The following is a 19807-nucleotide window of genomic DNA, read 5'->3' as shown; positions in this document are numbered from 1 at the left end:
AAATGAGGAGATGATTCCAGGAACCCAAGTGGAAGGCAAATTTTGAAAATGATGAGGGCAAGGAATGTGTGTGTGCTTTACACAATTGATGTATGTATGGATTGTGATGAGTTGTATGAGCCCCAATAAAATGATTTAAATAGAAAGAAAAAAAAGAAGTGTTCATAACATTCCTCACTGTGTGCTCTACTATATCCATGTATATACTTGCAACATAGGCAAATACATACATAGAATTATTTTCTGTGAAGCATATTCGTAGGTCCCATTCTCCTTATGGAGTCTTACAGCTACTTTTTGTTAAGTGCTTGAAACTTTATGATGCTTTGAACTTGGATTTCTAGGCTGAAATAGAAAATTGTGTTATCTTTCTCTTTTGGCATTATATAAATTATTGTTGTTGATTTTAACTCACGGCAACTCACGCGTGTCAAGTTGCACTGTATCCTATTGGGGGGTCAAGACTGTGACGTTTGGAAACAAGCTGCAGGCCTTATCTCTAAAGTACCTCTGAGTGGGGCTGAACCCTCAATCCTCCTGCGAGCAGTCCTAGACCCAACCGCATACACCACCCAGGAACTTTTTATGTAAATTAAAACCTTAAAATTCTAGTGGAGTTCTTGCCTAGAATAGAGAACATTGGCTTTTATGGGAGCAAAATTCTGCCCTACAGGGGACATTTGTCAACATCTGGAGAAATCTCTTGGACGAGGTGAAAGGCTATGCTTCTGGCATCTAGTGGGCAGAATCTACTGATGTTGCTAAGTAAAGGGCAGGCCTTTGCTCCCTCGAAAAGGATTATCCTGCCCAAATTTCTGAGGTTGAGAAACTGGTTAGAAACCAGTAGAATTTCTCAAATAGCCTCATTAATTCTGATTTCCCCTTTATGATCTAATTGAGTTACCACCTTTTCACCAGAATATTCTAAACGCTGACAATTAAAGATGTTGATGATTCCTTCTGCACTCAGAGCACTTAGCTTTTACCTCTGTTGCAATGCTTTATTCCTGTATCTTCCAGAAAGCTGATGTGACTTTTATATTTAAAATTACCTTTCCCTATTAGTTTTTTAAGTGCATTGAGGGTTGCAAACTGTTTTACTTTTCTTTGCTGGCTCTAGGGAAAGGCTTGCTGTCTCCATCAGCTCTGGACAAAGGGCCTCGTCTCTTCTGAGCTTCTTTTCCTGGACAACCTTCATGTGGCTGGCTGTCCTTCCACACCATGTCTGTTCTTCTTGCTTGTTTGTTTACTCTCAGAAGACATTGGCTCAAAGCACATTCTATACTAAGCCTGCCTTATTGATATATCAAAGACAAGACACATTTGCAGATAGGATTGTAATCACAGGCAGAGTTTAGGATTTACTCTATATATATATATATATATATATATATATATATATACATACATACATATATATATATATATACACACACACACAAATATATATATATTCCAAGTTTAAGCACTGAAATGATTTGTGTACTGAAAGCTGCTATCAAGATTCCCAAGTCAAAGTAGCATTTAGGAGCAAAGTATTGCACATGTAACCCTTTACCAAATGTGCTCTTGGCCTTTTGGCACTCATTGCTATCACACCCAGCACACCTGATCCAGAAGTGTGCCAGACCCTCACAGGCCTCCCTCTCTGGCTCCGTTTGGTTCTGGTGGCCAGGAATGACCATATCTTTTTTCTCCACCTCCAGATATTTCTTGTGAGCCTTTGTTTATGTGACCTTACCACAGTCTTTTATTGTTTCCTTACTTGACTCTAATTTTACTGTAAGCTTCTTCCCCTCCCCAGAAAATATTGTTAGTGCCTTTCCACCTGCACTGAATTACTTTTATCTTATTATCATATATATACGAGTTTATTTGTTGGTTTGTTTTATTTTTCCTTGATATTTCTTTCACTACACTGAGCTTGCTAAATATGGTAGCTTACATATCATTTACATTGCTATGGCCTTTGGAGAGGAAAATTCTCAATAATTGTTGGTTGAATGAATGAAGACATATACACATGGATACATGAATAAATCAATAAAGACTTAATACTTGAGAAAGGGCGTTAACTCAGCAAATTGTGCAAATTTTATAAAGGATGCTAAAGAGAGGAGTTAAAGCATGTATTCTGAAAATTTAGATGTCCAGATATTCAATATCTAATTTTCACAAACACAATTAGCAGCATTCGTATTTGAATTATGATGCTAAAGAAGACTGTTGAAACTACCATGGAATGCTGAAAGGACAAACCAAACTTAGTGGAAGAGCCAAAGCCAGTGTTTCTTAAAAACAAAAATAGAAAGACTTCATCTTACGTATTTTGGACATATTGTCAGGAGAGACCAGTCCCTGGAGAAGGACATCATGTTCTGTGGAAGGGCAGTGAAAGAGAGGAAGGCCCTCAATGACAGGGATTCAACTCGTGGCCGCATCAGTGGGCTTGGGCATTGTGAACAATTGTGAGGAGGGGGGAGGACCAGGTAGTGTTTCCTTCTGTTATGCATAGGGTCTCTATGGGACGGAGCTGACTCAATAGCACCCAACAACAACAATATTAGTAGCATGAAAATATATTCATTTATTTGTATAAAAATGAAAAATAAAACTGCTATAATATAATACTGGATAAAATTCTGAGATGTCAAGGATTTCATTTTCTCTGTTGTCACAAACAATGCCCTTAGAAGTAGCAGTCGAGAAATCAAAGAACTTACCGCATTTGGAAAACCTGCTGCAGTAGTTATGACTCCTGTAGGAATCACATCAGCTTCAAGTTCAATGAGAATCTTAGGACTCTAATCTCAGAGGTTCCTCCAGTCTCTGCTGGTCCATTCAGTTCTATATTTTTCTATCTGGAACCTTCTATTTGTTCCTGGTCAGGTCATGGTGGTCAGGAACCATCGAGTTATACTACTATAAATCTTTAAGTATCTTTCAGTGTAGTGCCTCATTTATAGTATATGCTTCATATTTGATTATTTAATATGTCTTTTTAAAATTAAATAATTCATGATTCACTTACAGTAAAATTTTGAGCAAATATGACAGATTTAAAGGATTTTAATAAATCACCATCACTTTACTGCTCTTTTAAACATAAAATACATAAGAATTAGGAAGTGCCAATGTTAGAAATATCATCTTCTATAATGAGCCAACATTACAAAACAATTTCTAACAAAGCAATTTAAGTTAGTGTGTCTGGAGGTCTTTCCTAAAATACATTTCTTCTCAAAAAAGTGGTATTTTCTCTTCTTTTATAGTCATTTTGAATGTGTTACATTAATCCACTTTATCACTGCCTTTCGATTAATTTTATAGAAAGCTTTTTATCTTCCTATACTCCCTAGCCATTTTAGTCATCTTAAAATGACTTTTCATGCATTATATTAGACATACTTCAGAGAATTCGCATGCCCTTAAAACGTAATGGATAATTGTATGGGTATGAGATATGATACCCTCATTTTTAAAAAGATGACTTTCCTAATTTATTCCTCACTAAAGAAATCACAGATTTTTTTCTCTCTCAAGAAATGCCACTCATCTTTTCTTGGAGCTTTAGAGAGTGGGCCCAGTTTGAAAAAAGCACGACTTACATTTGCATAGGGCCAGACACATTGCTTTATGACTCTAACCTGTACTAAGCTAGAAAATGTTCCAGAATGTTTTGGAATAGTAATTATTCATTTCCCTATAATAGCAGAAAGATCGCCATAAAGCACTTTTAACATTAATTTGACCCAGTAGAATTATTAGAGATTTGAGAGTTCTTAAAAAATTATCTAGTTCAATATCCCCAATATAGATATGCAGAAATTGGGAAACGATATGTAGAAAAAAAAACCAATTTCTACAGATTCAGCATTTGCTTAAGATTAAATATATTCCCAAACCAAACTCACTCCCATCGAGTCAATGCCTACTCACATCCACTCTATGAGTTTCAAAGACTATCCATCTACAGGAGGAGAATTTCCTTTTTTTTTCACGCTGAGCTGATGGTGGTTTTGAACTGCTGACTTTGTGGCTAGCAGACCAACACATCATCAATCCACCACCAGGGGTCTTACTAGGGGGATTCCAAAAATGTATGCAAAAGTTCCATTATCATTTATTGCCATTTCTTTTTTTTCTAGTGCTGGGTCAAGGTCTATCCCACCCCCAGGTCCTCACCCTCCCTGAATCTCTCTCTCCCTGTCTCTCTCAGTCTCCATATCTCTCAGGCCCTGGTCTCTCACCTCCCTCAAAGTGGGAGACCTGGGTGTGAGCTGCAGCTAGGCCTGGCCTGAGGCGGGCTGGGTGTGTAGGGGTGGTGAGGGGGAATAGGGCTGGGCAGATTTCTGGAATGTGAGAGGGCTGGCTCAGACCTGCCTGGCTTGGTGCCAGAGCCCCCTCCAGTACCTTGGCCCCCCTTGTTTATTTGATAGGGGGCAAAATGAGTCACCCCAGCAGGTTACGTGATTGAGACCCAGGATTCTGGCTCTGCGGGAGGAAGGTTTTGGGGCCTAATTCATGGATCCTGATGGAAGAGGACCTGAATCCCTGGGTCTGAGGGAGGAAGGGCCCAGGGCCTGACAAGAGGGAATGGAGTTCTGAAATCCTGGGCTCCTGGGGTTGAGGGAGCAGGCAACTGGGGCCTGGCTCCTGCGTCTGGGGGTGGTGGTGGTATCTGACTCCTGGGTCTGGGGGAGGAGGGGTTTGACTCCTGAGTCTAGGGGAGGAGGGGTCTGACTCTAGGGTCTGGGGGAGGAGGGGTCTGACTCCAGGGTCTGGGGGAGGAGGGGATCTGACTCCTGGGTCTGCGGGAGGAGGGGTTTGACTCTTAATGCAATTTCTTCCATGAACATTTTTGAAACTCATACACATTCAACTTTTTCTCTATTTTTCCTTTTCTTTTGCTTCAGGTATTTCTTTATTTTAAAATTTATTTTCTTGGCTTTTCTATAGATTATACTTTTAAATTCTCCATATCAGTGTTCTCAGCAGTAGCTACACATTAGACTCACATAAGGAACTTTTAAAGATAACAGGACCCAAGCTCCACCTCAGCTGGACAAAACCAGAATGTTTAGGCCTGGAGACCAGGCAGCACTCCCTCTGAGTGAAACTAGCTAAGGTCAACCCAGGGCTGAGATGCAGCACGTCACTGAATGCGCTATCAAATATCTTTGGAATCATAATGATCATTTTCTTGACTGAATTCTTTTTTGAAATCCATTCCTATAAGAATAATTTATTGGAAATTTGCAGTTGGAGATTTCCCTATCTTCTGAATCATGTCATAGTTAATTTGGAATCCTCTTCTCTCTACCCCAGTCCTCCTCTGCTTATCACAGTTCAAATGGAAAATCTAGTAGACGTCTTTGAGAGCTCCGTAGAATCAGATAGTTCCCGTTCATTTCTTTCTTTCCGACGCCTCTAAATCCAGCGGTTCTTTCCCTTCCCTTCACAGTGCAGGCCAAGCTCTTGCCACCTCACAGACTGTGCTGACAACTTGGTACGTAGCTTCCTTCCCTGCCTGCATCGTGGCACCAGTGCCACCCTTCCATGCCCGGTCCCTGCCTCCCAAGAATCAGCTGATGTGAGCACGTGACAAGTGGGAACTAATCTTGGAACCGAAGCAGGACTTGGGATAAGCTTACCATCCCACACTTCCTCTTACTCTCTTATTTCACTCTGTGCAGCATCCTGCATCTGTCCTCAGCAGGCTCTCCACCGTGCCTCAGGATGTTGTGCTTGTCGTTCTTCTTAACACATTAGACCCTGTCTTCACGTGTTGTTGTTGCTGCTGTTATTTAGCCCTGGGATAGTTGCATTCGAAACTCAGGGCACCTGTGGCACAGAGCAGAATTCTGCGTATCTGCGTTGTCTACAGGAGTAGAACGCTAGGGCTTTCTTCCGTGGGGCTGCTGGGTGTCCTGAGCGAACACAGTTAAGCCATCCAGGTTCCTTTTCATTTCTCCATCCCTGAATATTTGACTTGTTATTCAAGGCCCAGCTAAGACTTGACTAATTCGTGAGATCTTTTTTGAAATTCCTAAGACACTCACTGAAACTGCAGGCTTGTTTTATCCAGGTGCTGCTTACCATAAACTTGGCATGTCTTCATTAATGAAATAATATTTAAATAGTTGGTTAAAATTGAAGAAACATACAAACGTTGTGGTTGTGAATCTACCTACCAACCATTTCCATCGAGTTGGTTCCAACTCATAGCAACCCTGTACAAGATTTGATACGGTAAATTTTCATTGGAGCAGACAGCCTCATCCCTTCCCCACAGGACAGGCAGCGAGTTTGAACCTGTAACCTTGTAGGTAGCAGCCCAGTACCTAACCCACAGCACCACCAAACTTTCTGTTTTTATCTATGAACAACAAAGTTTGTTGTTCACATGACTTATTATGTTATTTTTATTATTTTATATAATTACCATGTCAGTCCATAAGGTAGATAAAATTATTGTCTATAATTGCACAGATGAATAAACAAAACCTTATAGACTTGTGAAAGGTCATAAAAGTTTTAATGGAAATATCCAGATTGATGCCTAGGTTTTGTGGCCTTTTAAATATAAACTCAGTATTAACATAAGATAGTTGTATAGAGCGTCATCATTCATATTTAATTAATTGTTTTAAATTTAATGATATAAAAGCACCGAATTAAATACTATGTTCTAGTTTAAACATTAATTCAGAAAATATACTATCTCAATCAATTTGAGAGACTTTTCATCTATTTGCATGAATAGTTATTAAGTGTATTTGTTCTTTGCTTCTCACACACATACAAAAATAATGCTAAATTATATGCATTTTAGTTCATTATATTGATATAGATCATTATAGTGATAATGCTGATGGTCTAGCCCAAAGTTGTGTTCCTTCTCTTGAACACTGTATGGGGTTGCTATGAGTCGGAGTCAACTCATTAGTGGTGGGTTTGGTTTTGGTTTCTTAGGTGACTCTTAGGAGCTGGTAACACTGGGTTACCAGTGGGTTAGGCATCGGGCAGCTCACCACCAGCCCAGCAGCCATTCCAAGGAGAGAAAGATGGCCCTGTCTGCTCCATGAAAGGGTCACAGTCTCCGAAATCAGGTCTCATCTCTCCTATATGGTTGCTCGGAGCTGGAAAGGACCCAATGGAAAGATGATTTTTAGCTCTTAAGCCCTGTGATTCTGTTTATACTTGGAAAAAGGATAATGAAAGAGATATCATATAAAGATGAGCAAGACAGAATAAATAAAAACTTTTTCGTGTGAATTTTATTCCCTTACAACTTATCAGAATGAGACTGACTAAGGGGAGAAGTCAAAAAGAACAGCTCCTGGGACTGTAGCTGATACGTGCCCGGACTTGTTCCAAATGCAGCGTGCTTCAACATGGCTGTGCGCGGTGGGCAGCTTCAGACATGTTCTCCCAGAAAGACACAGCTCGTGGTCGCATTCAAGAACCTGTATCAAAAGGCTCAGGCCAGAGAGTGCCTTCCCCTGGGTTCCCAGGGCCCACGAAACTCAAGGCGGACAGGTCATCTCAGGGGTTCCGATAACTTTCCTTGGGATCTCAAAGGGCCAATCTTGAGGCATTTACTCGAAGGACATAATGATAGGGGCTTATTGTTAAGATATTTCAAGAAAACTGAACATTGGATTGGTGAGGAAAAAGGCCAGGAAAGTCATGCTATGTCACGCCATTTCCACCGTGACAATGCATCTGCTGATTCTTTAAAGGTAACAAGAGCTGTCAGAGGAGACTTAGGAAACCTGACCTCATCTACTCCACTGTCCTGATATCACCCACCTTTTTTGCTCCCCAAACTCAAAGAACATTTACAAAGAGCATGATTGGAGTTTCTTAAGGATGTCAAAACTGGCATGGTGATATAATGTGAATTGAAATTTTAAGGGAAGGGTTCGTGAGGTGGAAACACTATCCTCAGAAGTGTATAGACCTAGAGTGAGGATATGTCAAGAAACAATCGCTTTGTATGTTAATATCGTGTTGGTGAAGAGTTCTATGACTACACTGCACCTTGGCTGTGGCTCGAAGACAACAATGGAGTGGAGCCCAGGTGCTTTAGTGCTGATCCCGTGCGCTGGGCTGTGAGCCACAGGGCAGCAATTCGAGACCACCAGCCATTGCACGGGAGAAAGATGGGCTTGCTCTCCTGTCAAGAATGACAGTCTCGGGAACTCCTACTCTGTCCTGCCAGGTCGCCATGTATTGGCATTGACTCGATGCCTGTGAGTTTGGTTTCTGAGAATGACTTTAAAGCAATACTTTTTAATTTAGCCTCCTATATTATAGTTATTAAAAATGCTACTCTAGAGCAAGTTATATAAATAGATAAATAAATAAATAAATAGAAATGCTACGCTGTCAAATGCTGGCAAGTTTTCAATAACTTTCTGTTTACTTGCTCTGGAAGGATGTCCATTTTTACAAGACTAGGCATTTAAGTCCAACAGTCCAGAAAATCATGAGCTTCATTTACGCAAGTATTTTTGATAAGGCTTAGGAAAAGAGAAATTCTGAGAAATTAAGTGATTATCACCGGTCCTTATAGAATAGGGATTGAATATGTCATATTGATACCTTCTCAGAAGTAAGGCCCAACTCAGTAGAATGATTGGACACTGATGCCAGCCAGCCTCGCTGATCATCCGCAACACCATGGCCCACAGCCGAGCTTTGCAGCAAAACGAGGCAGTGAGGCCTTGCCCCCACATGGGATGGCAAGTGTGCGCACACTGGATGGTCACAGAAAAATATCGGTGTCTCGGGGCGGCCTCTGAGGATGCTCACTCTCCTGCGGACATTTCTAAGAGACCCTTCACGTGGAACTGTGGGGCACCTCATGCTCCTGACCCAAAGCATTGGCTGAAGATACATATTTCTTACTTACTTTGTCATTTTCAACTAATTCTTAAAAAAACATTGGTACAAAGAGGATCTGCCATTACAATTACAATTCAGATCCTGACATTTTTCCAGAAACAGCACAAAATGCAGGGGAGACATGGCTGACGTCTCAATGAAACAAAGTTAACGGTGACATATTCATTGAGAAACCTCTTTAGATGGGGTTGGTAGTGAATATTTGTAATGATAGAGTTTTATCAAGAGGGCAAAATAATGTTATGTATAATTATTCAAATACAAAAGGTCACTATTGCCTCATAATGAGAAATTAAAAAAATAATTTTACACTTCCATTTGATGAAAGGCTTCATGAGAATAACAAGCAAGAAATAAGCTTAGACACATCAGCACTGGATGGTACAATGTCATAGTTGACCCCGTACCGGGTTTCCTGCTTTTAAATGGAAAGTCAAACTCTTTGAGTCAGACTTTTCCAGAAGACACAGCTGTCTGTAAAGCAGTTTCCTTGAACTTGAGCAAGCAGGCAAAGGGCTCCTTGGCAAAAGGTCCTAAGTCGCTTGGACACCATGGACACTTAAGTCAAATTGAAGCTTCAATTGTCTCCGCAGCCGGAGCAGGAGGCTCCTCATCCTATGGGCTAGTGGATCACAATGTGTGCTCGCAGAGAAAGAACCCTGAGTCACGGAGAGGCTTTCTGTTTCTTGGTGACAGTTTGGCCTTGATTTTATTCAACCATTTGACTTTGCATTTGTTCAACAGTTCACATCTCTAACAAGAACAGTAGCCCCCTTTTCAGTAAGTATAACTGCATGTGAATGACTAACGGCCACATATGGCCCTGGCTTTATCCGGGGCAGCAACAAAATAAAATTCCCCATGATTTTCACTAGCATTAGGGATAATACAAGATGACAGAAATTCGAAGTTCCCTTGGAAGAAAGCACACCATTTGTGCTCAGTATCAGCTGTTTTATATCAAGTCGCAGAGTCATATGGGAAAAGGACAAATGAAGGAGCTTCGGGACCCTTGGGTTTTCTTAAGATGGTCTATACAAGACACGAGGGAGAAAAAGAGAGGGGTCATTTGACATTTGTGGAGGTGGGCCATTAGCGTTAGCGCATGGTCCTCTGGAGGAATCACGTTCTGACCTGTGACGAAACAGTCTGGGACAACAAGAACAAAAACATTGATCATCTCTTACTTAGTTTCTCTTTAGGTCACTCCACAAAGTCAAACATTGGTGTAAAACATTTGGTGGGAAGGTTCACCAATTACCGGATGTCCACACTGTCACTCCAACCTGGAGTGTGACTGGTTAAGTCTATCGTCCCCCCAAACCGGCGCTGTCTCTGTACTCTACCTAGTTCCTCGTCTGCTGGCCCTGGAAAACTGATGCCTGCCTGGGCCAGGTCTCCGCCTTCTTCCTCTGTAAAGAGAGAACAAAGAGACTCTTTAATATCTTTCTGCTGTGAGTTGCAGTTAGTCAAAGCACATCTTCAAAATTGTTCATCATGCACTTTCAAACAGGAGAACCACTTTCCTTTTCCTCAAAGAGAAGTACTCAGAGCCTGGTATTTTGTGCAGATAGACCTCTGGAATGACCATCAGCCTGTCATTGCAGGTCCAAGACTCCACCCCATTGGGGCTGAGGTAGGGTGTAGACAGCGTGTCCCAAGTTCTCTTAGGTTCATGTTTGGGCGTAGCTTCAAATTTATGAGACTTTGTCTGCATTAGAATAAAATTCTGTAAATTGAGTATCACTATTATTTCCCCCTGGATATTTCCAGCTAGTTGAATTCTATATGAGCACTCCAACGGCCATTAAAAAGACTTTATTGTCTAGAAATTTTACAACAGTTTGATATTCAAAGCCTGCAGTTACAGTCTTACTCCTTATTCTTAGTTCATATTAGGTTACATTTATCCAAAATTTAGTTCTTTGTCCGTCTTCTAGAGACCACTGTAGGTTTCTTTCATAGATTTTCAGTTCAATTTGCATATAAAATAAAAGCAGACACATCTTTTTTAGAATGACATAGGTGTGCTTTGGCTGTCAGAGTCCTTAGGTCACTTAGCACTGCCCCTCTCTTTAATAAATGGTGAAAAAGTGGCCAGATTTGTGGAATTTATCCAGCTAGCCTCTGGGGACTTGTCTACAGGTTCTCAATTCTGCAATGTGTCCACCAAACTTAGAACTTTACTCTCCGGCTCTGACGTGGAGCCGTTTTATGAACACGGCATAATTCACAGAAGTCTCCACTCGACTCTACTGCCGAGTTAGAGGCTGTGGAGATGCAGTCTGAGTATGCACATACGGAGTTTGGGCCAACATGTTTAATACACGTGTTAGTGTGGCGCACATATACTGTAGGTTTTCTTATATATTCCAACCCAGATCCTGTCTTTCTTTATACACCTTTGCAAGCTTCCAATATTTAAGAATAGGCTTTGAGGTAACATTCTACATTTAGACCCTTCTTGTAGTCAATATAATCAACCAAATATTCATTTGAAAGAGATTCATTTTCAGAAAAACTTGTGTCCTAGTTCATAAAACAGAGATCTACACGTTTCATTAAATCTGATGATGGCACAGTAGATGCTAAAGTAGTGATGCTCTTATCTTGTGTACATGTACAATAGGATTTCACTTAACAACATCTTCTAGTCACTATACAATGCATACTTAGATAAATTATATACATTTCGGCATTGCCAATAACAGAACCCTCAGGATGTGTTGTTCTGCTCATAAACTCCTTGTTCAAAGCTGGCCAGTCAAATGACCACATTAAGAAAAATATAAAACTAAAACTGGATTTTTTCATTTGTTTTAAAATATAATAATAGTTCTAATTAAATATTGTCTTTTATTGGTTGGTTTCTATGGAGACATCTTACAGTGAATTTTATTAACTCGAAATCAGAGTCTACATTAGTTGTATTAGAATGGAATTAAAGGGATAAGCCAACAAAACAAAACAAAAACCGCTCACATCCTTAATCTCAGATGTCCTTTGTTCTCCTTACTTTAAACACACATGTACACAGAGGAAAGCTTTTAGCAGAAAGGATGCGAATGATGAGTTAGAATGAGGAGTGTGAAGGCTCAGCTAACAAAAATGCCAAGATCACTAAGAAAGCAGGCGGGTCACACAGAGAATTTGAAAAAGTCGTACTTGCACATGGAGCATAAGCTTAGGGTAATAAACACACAGCGTTATAAGAGCGAACTGTCTAATTTTCAGATCAATACCCCAAGGATGCTAGGTAGCCGTGTTTAAATTTTATAGGTAGAAAGGATCAGCTGTAATTTACCTGGGCTTCTAGTTCGGCAGATCAAGATATTGTAGGACCTAACTCAGACAACCTTTCAAATAGAAGCGCAATATGGTTTCAGGTTAAAGGTACTGAAAGCTATCATTGTTTGAATGATCTCCTGATTGATAGAGCTTCATTCAGAGTATTTACCAGTGCAATTAATGGGTATAATTCTTCTGTATCCAACCAGATATTTTTATTTTTGGCCTAAATTTTGTCTTTCCATCATATACCTACTGTGGTGGTTGACTTTTGTGTCAAGTTGGCTGGGCCAGGCTTTTCGGGGGTTTGGCAGTTGATGCCCAGCAATCTCTCATGATGTGTCCTACCTAACATAATGGTGTGAACTCCGTGAGGGCCTCTTCAGGGAGCAGCCAAGCAGGTGCAAGATGAGGGTGGAGTGCAACCCCTGTAATCAGGCCACAGCCCCAATGCCTAAGGCGGTTCCCCCAGGGCTATTGCCTATTTCCTATATCCATCCTATCAAAGTAGATATTGTGGAGAATCTTGCTTGCTTTTGCTGCATCTGGATCCTGTGTCTGACTCATTGAACTCTTGTTCTATAGGCCTGAGGCTGCCACCAGCCTGTGCGGATGAGGACAGGACTTGCCCACTTCTACAACTGGCTGAGACGTTTTCTTAATATAAATTTCTCTCTTTCTCTCAGATTACACACACACACACACACACACACACACACACACATTGACACACACACTCATTGTGTTTGTTGGGTTATATATGCTGGTTCCCACTCATAGCAGTCCTAAGTTCAGCAGAACGAAAACCTGCCCGGTTCTGCACCATCCGCACAGTTGTTGTGCGGGCACCCATTATTGCAGCTACTATGCCAATCCATCTTACTAAAGGTCTTCCTCTTTTTTTCTTCCCATCTACTTCACCAAACGCAATGTTCTTCTCAAGGACTGGTCACCCTCCTTGCCCCTAAGGCGCACTCTGACAATACTTCTTCCAAGACAGATCAGTCTGTGCTTTTAGCAGTCTACGGTCCTTTCAGTTTCAGTATTCTTAACTCTCTCTTTACACACACACACACACACACACACACACACACACACACACTATTATGGTTTTGTTTCTGTAGCAAATTCAACATAGCACTCCTACTTATAATCCAAAATATTTAGCCAGGCTGTTCAAGAATATGGATACGGTCTGAACCTTTTTATTTCTTATTCACTCAATATCCAAGGCAGTGGATATTCAAGTAAATATTAAATATTTTGGAATGATCTGAATGAATAAAGGATGGAAGCATAAGTTTGTCTTCTTTGCTTGACAGGGCACAAATTACATCTATCTCAATAAACATGAGAATATTTGGTGTCTCTATTGCCAATTCCCAAATAGCTGTATCACTTTTTTACCCCATACAGAGTAAATGCTTATTGAAATACAATTGATTAGATGAGATTGAAAAAGAAGAGGATTCAGAAATAATCATCGTATACTATTTTATATCCTTTAGCTTTTCTACAACAAGAATATGGATTAAAGAAAAAGGATTTAGATGCTTTCCAAACTCTATTCATAAGGGTCTGTATTCGTGTGTCTAGAATCTGTCCCTAGCTAAGGTTATGGAGATACATGAGCTCATTCTTGATAGATTTATCTCTTCTGCCCAACTCATATGAAAGAAAGAAATTGTTTTGTGCCACTAATATTATGAAAGACAAGTAGCCTAATCTAAAAAGCAGAATTTGGCTGGTGTAGTGGAACACTAGCCATGTTAGCTATGCTGTTAGACATTTAGAAATTGGATGAACGTAAGCCTCCTTTACGTATCCTCTTTATTTTCCACTCTCCAAACGAAATATATCACAGCCAGGAGAGGCCAGCAACTGTACAAGTTATATGTGTGAGATTAATCAGTGCTGTAAAATTAATAGCGTAATGCCGGACATCATGTTCAGTTTCCATCACATTTTCTTAGTAAAAAGTAGACATGTGCCTTAGACTGAGAAATTTTGGAAATCATCCACTTACACATTTGAATGCATCTAATGAGTTTTAGTCTTCAGTAGAGAAACACAGTCTTTTACTGCTATGACTTTTGATGGGATTTTCCTTACTTCAAATGGCTCACTTTTAATATTTTCTGGCTGAATTCACTTTATGAATTATTTTTCTTATATGCTGGAGATTAATATTGGCTGTGCTTCCTAATGTATGACCCAATGATGCTGTAAACTCCCTCCGAGGTGAATTGAAATTAGGTCTTTTTACAGTTGTGTGGTAATGCTTCTTCAAGGAGCCAACAACTAATTCTATGCATGCAACGGGCCTCTCATAAATATCTCCATACCATCAAGTCAATTCTGACACATATCAACCCGATAGGAAAGTGTGGAATTTGAATTCAAATTCAAATATTCATAAGACTATAAATCTTTATTGTAAAAGAAAGCCCCACCTCTCTCCCTTGCAGTGGCTATTGGATTTGAACAGCTGACCTTGTGGTTAGCAGTCCATTGGGTAGCCCACTACACCACCAGAGCTCACAGATATAGCAGTAACAATAGAGTCTATATGAGGAGTATCAAACACTTTTTGGTATGGTCTAAAGAGTACTGTTTTGACCCCCAAAAATATACTTGGGGGAAGTTCTTCTAGTATGCCTGTATTCACCTATACACTTCAGATAAGTGAGCCTTTGGTTTCCCCTGAGTCCAGAGGTTTTTGAAGCTGAGATAATATGCGACAACACTTAATAAATAGAGAGCATTATTTTCATTCCATAGGAATGTGTTGTTGCTGCCTTTACTTGTGTCATGAATTGTTTTAGCTCAAATGCTTTGGAAGAGCACCCTGGAGGCAGGAAGTCAACACGATGCTTTATTATAATCAAGCCTCATAAACAACATTCCAATGATCTGCTATTATTCTCACTTTCCTCCGAGGAAAGTGAGCTCACAGAGGTGAAGTGTGCTGTCAAGGACACGCAGGCACCTGGCTTTGGAACCCAGGCTTCGTTCTGTATCATGGCTGATGCTCCCCGGCCCTGATGGGGGTAATCGAGAGTGGGTCCTAGGTTGATGTTCTGTGGTGGAGCTCTCAGGACTGCTAAGGAAAACAGGTAAACTATCAAGGCAGAGAGATAAGATTCCTGATTGTAGGCTGGTGAATGACAGTTGGGCCATTTAGATCACCCACCAGGTAGATTTACTTCCAAGAAAAAGTGAAATTCTCCTGAAAGTCTACAGAATTGTACTTTTTGTATTTATAAAGAGGAGTCCCTGGGTGGTGAAAACAGTCGACACACTTGTATACTGGAGTTCAAAGCACTCCGAGGCACTTTGGAAGAGAGTCCTAGAAATCTTAAAGAGAAAGAACAACCAACCAAACTCACTGCCATCGAGTCAATGACAGCTCACGAAGACCCGAAGGGACAGCGTCGAACTGCCCGGTGTTTCCGAGACTGTAGCTGTTTGTGGTAGTAGAAAGGCCGTGGGTCTCCCTTGTGGATCGTGGTCCAACTCATGACCACGGAACCCCCAGGGAGCAGCCGTTAAAAATCCCAGTGGAGCACGGTTCCCGAGTCACAGGCAGTCTGTGCGGTCAGAAGGGACTCCATGGGGTCCATTTTTTTCAGTGGTTTTTTTTTCATCTTTCTTTTCTATGTATACACCTTTAAGATACACCTCATAAGGGGGTTGCTGCTGGATGACTATGACTCGATAGTTCACAAATGTGTTTTTTTAACTTCATCATTTTATTGGGGGCTCATACAACTCTTATCACAATCCATACCTCCATCCATTGTGTCAAGCACATTTGTATCTTTGTTGCCATCATTAGTCTCAAAATATTTGCTTTCTACTGGAGCATTTGGTACCAGCTCCTCATTTTCCCCCCTCCCTCCCCGCTCCGCCGTCCCTCGTGAACCCTTGATAATTTATAAATTATTATTATCTTGTCATGTCTTACAAATGGTTTGAAGAAGGAGACTTGCATTGTGCTGTCACGGAGTGACCAAGCACCAGCCGCGCTCCTGCACTGCTGCGGGGCTCTGGTACCATCTGGCAGCACCCGCGAGGGCTTGCAGTTGTTGCAAGGCTTGCCATGTGCTTTGCAGACAGATGTATAAGCAATTTAATGTCAGAGATTAACTGACTTAACGAAGCAGACTTTGGCTAATTAGTGCATCACTGCATTCATTTGAGGATGCTAGAGATATTGGATATGTGGAGGGAGGGAGGGAGAAGCTGTGGAGAAGCTCTGGCTCCCACAGAGAGAGGTGGGGGTCTGACTCAAACCAGAGTCTGGTGGAAAGCACGGCCCTCAAGGCTGCACAGAGCTACCTAACTGACACTAGAACAGCTATTTGGAAGAAGGTTTGGTTTTACTACATGAATCTCACATAGTCAACTCACTACTAGCTCATAAGAACGCGTTTTTGAAAGCTCATCTAGAATTGTCCTTCCGTAGCTGTTTTTATTGAAGTCAGGTGACGCCATTATCATTTAAACTGTCTTGTCTAATTCTGATGATGCAGGATGATGGAGGTATTTTCAAGTTTGTGACTGTGGGCTAGCAATGAACAATGGAAAGAGAACAATCCTGGTTTGTCGTCTGAGATCTGTTACACAAGAGAGAGAGTCAATAGGCTGATCAGCTCGAATCTTCTCATCCTCAAAGTATATCAAACACAATCCTTCCAGGGGTACTGGATGAACCTTCACACACAGTCTCTATTGGATCATAGGCATTTGCTATGCTGTTACATCCACCTTGTTTTCTTCTTTCTTTTACTGTACACAGCTTACAGATAATTACCATTGTCAAATGACGGTGCTTTTCTTAATATTGGGAAGTGAGGCTTTGCATCAAAGCCACCGGGTGTTTTTCTACCTACTTACTGTGTTTCCTGCAATCATATAAATTTGGAGAAGTGGTGAAAGAAAATTATACATCTTATAATTTATATGTATATTTGAAATTCTCATGCCTCCATTACTCATGTTATTTTTAACCACCCTGCATTTATGCAAGAATTTGCTGTCTCGTATTTGATGGTCTCAGGACACATGGCTGATGAGCACAGGGCTCCCAATGAAACCCAAGCCTCTTTACTTTGTGCTTCAGAACTTACCTGGAGAGCTACGTCCAGTGACTTCATTCTTAAAGACTCGTGAGTGACTGCCCAGCTTAGAAAAGAAGCAGAGGCCATGCACAGCTTCAATCTTACACTCTTAAATATAAGTACATTTTACATCTTTTAGGCAAAATATACGTTGTCTGTAAATCATGTTAACGTAGAAGCAGCAATAATAAACAGTCATGACTTTAAAGTAGTAAGCAAAAGGAACAAATTATGTTTATAAATGAAAAAGGAAATTACTAGTAAAAAACATTGGATTTCTATGGCTAAGAGAATACAATAGTATTATTACTTCATAAACATAAAATGAAATGATATGCTTTGATTTGCTGTGCTTGTAATTTTGGTAGCTTTTCCTGCTTGGTAGAGTGTTGTTATGGATCTGTTGGTTCTGTTTATTCCACTGTTTCACTGGGCAGAACATGGGGGGCAGACGCAGTGTCTTCTACTTGACACCATGGGCCAAAGCTCACAGAGGTTAAGTGATTTTCCCATAGTTCTCCTTGGAATAGCGATTTCCATGCGACACTGTCTGGTAGCTGGATTTCCTTTCAAATCATATTTATACAGCACCTTAGAATATGAAACAACAGCAGAGTTGTTGTACAAAACAGGGATTAAAAGCGGAAGTGGCTAGGGTGTCCTTCTTTAACCCTGTTCCATAGAAACAGCACTTCTGTCCCCCAAATATTTCTGCAGAACACTAGTCCTATAAGGGATGTACTTTGCAAAAGCCGTCTGAAGTATGCCTAGGGAGAATGCATGGCTACAAAGAAAGGGTTAAGTCCCTTTGGTTTCAGAAGTAGACATTCACATCATTTATGACCGGTATACTATTTTCCAATCTGGTATATGCTTTTCCTCACCATGAGAACAGAATTCAAAGTCTTGACTGTTCAATCAAGGTTTCAAAATCTGTCTAACCTACCCCAAACACCCATCGCTTCCACCTTGTGCTCAGCAGCACTGCTGGGTCTTCCCTGGGGACCGGTTCCACTAGTGGTTCTATTGTCTTTCTTTGATGTCCAGGGCATTGACGCTGGCTCATACAAGCATTTATCAACGTCTACAGCAATATAAGGCACTTACCGTGGTTTCTTCCCTCCTCACCTCCTCTGACAGTTCTCACGTCTTCTAATTTAGCTCGCTCTATCTTCACACATAAAAGTCTCTCAGGCCTTTCTGAAGATCCTTCACTGTGACTGCAAGGCTCTGCTAGAGCATGGTTCTGTCTTAGCAGGTCCCTTGCTCCTCTGGGACAGATCTTTGCCTCCTTCTCCAAGGAGCTCTACATTTTACTCGTTTGCATGGTGAACATGAACAAGAGGTGGTGATAACTCTAAAGATTTTTCTGTGAAAAAACTGGGAAATGCATAAAATATCTGTCTTGGACTGCCTACCACATGGTTTTGTATACATAATGTGTATCTCTTGGGTTTTCAAGAAGTAGCGCGGGAACCCAAGGACAGGGTTTGTGTCCGCACTGTGCTTTCGTTGGGACGAAGGCTACCCGACAGGGGGTCAGAGCGCCACACGCTCAGTGCACAGCCGGGCTTCTCCATGTCCAGGCACCCGAATGGAAGCTTTCTGAGAGATAGAAATGACCTAGAACAACTATGCCGATGAGTTAATGGAAGGGTGTGATAATCACATGGACTGAGCACTTGGCCCGCACAGTTCCAGGTACCACATCTGACAAATGTAAGCTGCTTTTCTTCTAGATATTCAATGGATTCTGTTTAGTGAAAAGTAATTGACCAAGTTTGGGGATCTGATAGCTTACCAGTTTCTAGATTCTTTTTGTTGCAAGTCTGATTTTCAAGAAAGCACACGCAAGTCTACATTTTAGCTGTTTCCCTGATGGCAGGATTTGAAGCTTGCTTAAATTAAGAATTCATTTTTGCTCCGTTAAGACAAAGACCTTGATTAGTTTTAATGTTAGCTTCCTCTTTCATTGCATTCACAGCTGTGTCGCCAGCCTGCATTCAGCCACTGTTGTAATGATTACTAATGGCGTTTCTTTGAAGGCAATAGAGATGCTCATAATTTTCTTTTGGACCAAGGATAAAGTCTCAGCAAAAGTTGCCCCTTAAGTCTGCAGAATTTTCACGAATAGTTAATGTGACTTCCATAAGTGTGCGAGAAACACTCAGATCCACTAATGAAGCCCCCACTCAACTTCGGAGAATAGCCAATGGTTCTCTCTTCAGACAGGGGTGGAGCACCCCCCTGACAGTCGAGGACCAGCATTCTGATCAGCACCCTGTGTGGATTCCACCCCCCAACTCTTGTTTTCTAGCCGTGAGGGCCCTATCAACTTACACGTAACCAGAACCCATGCATTCAAATAAGTGACAAATCATCTTCCAGAGGTAGTTACTTATCATTAAATACAATCTGTACTCATTTCCAGATTCAGAAGAAGAGGCAAAGGCACTAAGATAAATATCTGAATGCTTCAGGCA

General features: G+C 41.0%; 1 protein-coding gene across 1 annotated transcript in view; it reads right to left on the bottom strand.

Annotated features, from left to right (window-relative positions):
• DLGAP2 (DLG associated protein 2) overlaps window positions 1-17360 on the bottom strand; it is a 287488-nt gene extending 270128 nt beyond the window's left edge. The window contains exons 1-3 of the mRNA XM_075557186.1: window positions 17334-17360; window positions 10417-10624; window positions 10260-10325 (exon numbers count right to left, since the gene is read on the bottom strand). Coding sequence (XP_075413301.1) covers window positions 10260-10325; window positions 10417-10624; window positions 17334-17360 — 301 coding nt within the window. The remainder of the gene's footprint in view (window positions 1-10259; window positions 10326-10416; window positions 10625-17333) is intronic.
• Between the last annotated feature and the right edge of the window lie 2447 nt (window positions 17361-19807).

This window comes from Tenrec ecaudatus, chromosome 8 (genome assembly GCF_050624435.1).
Source record: "Tenrec ecaudatus isolate mTenEca1 chromosome 8, mTenEca1.hap1, whole genome shotgun sequence".
Taxonomy (NCBI): Eukaryota; Metazoa; Chordata; class Mammalia; order Afrosoricida; family Tenrecidae; genus Tenrec; species Tenrec ecaudatus.
The sequence above is the reverse complement of the archived record's forward strand: the minus strand, read 5'-3'. Positions and strand labels throughout refer to the sequence as shown.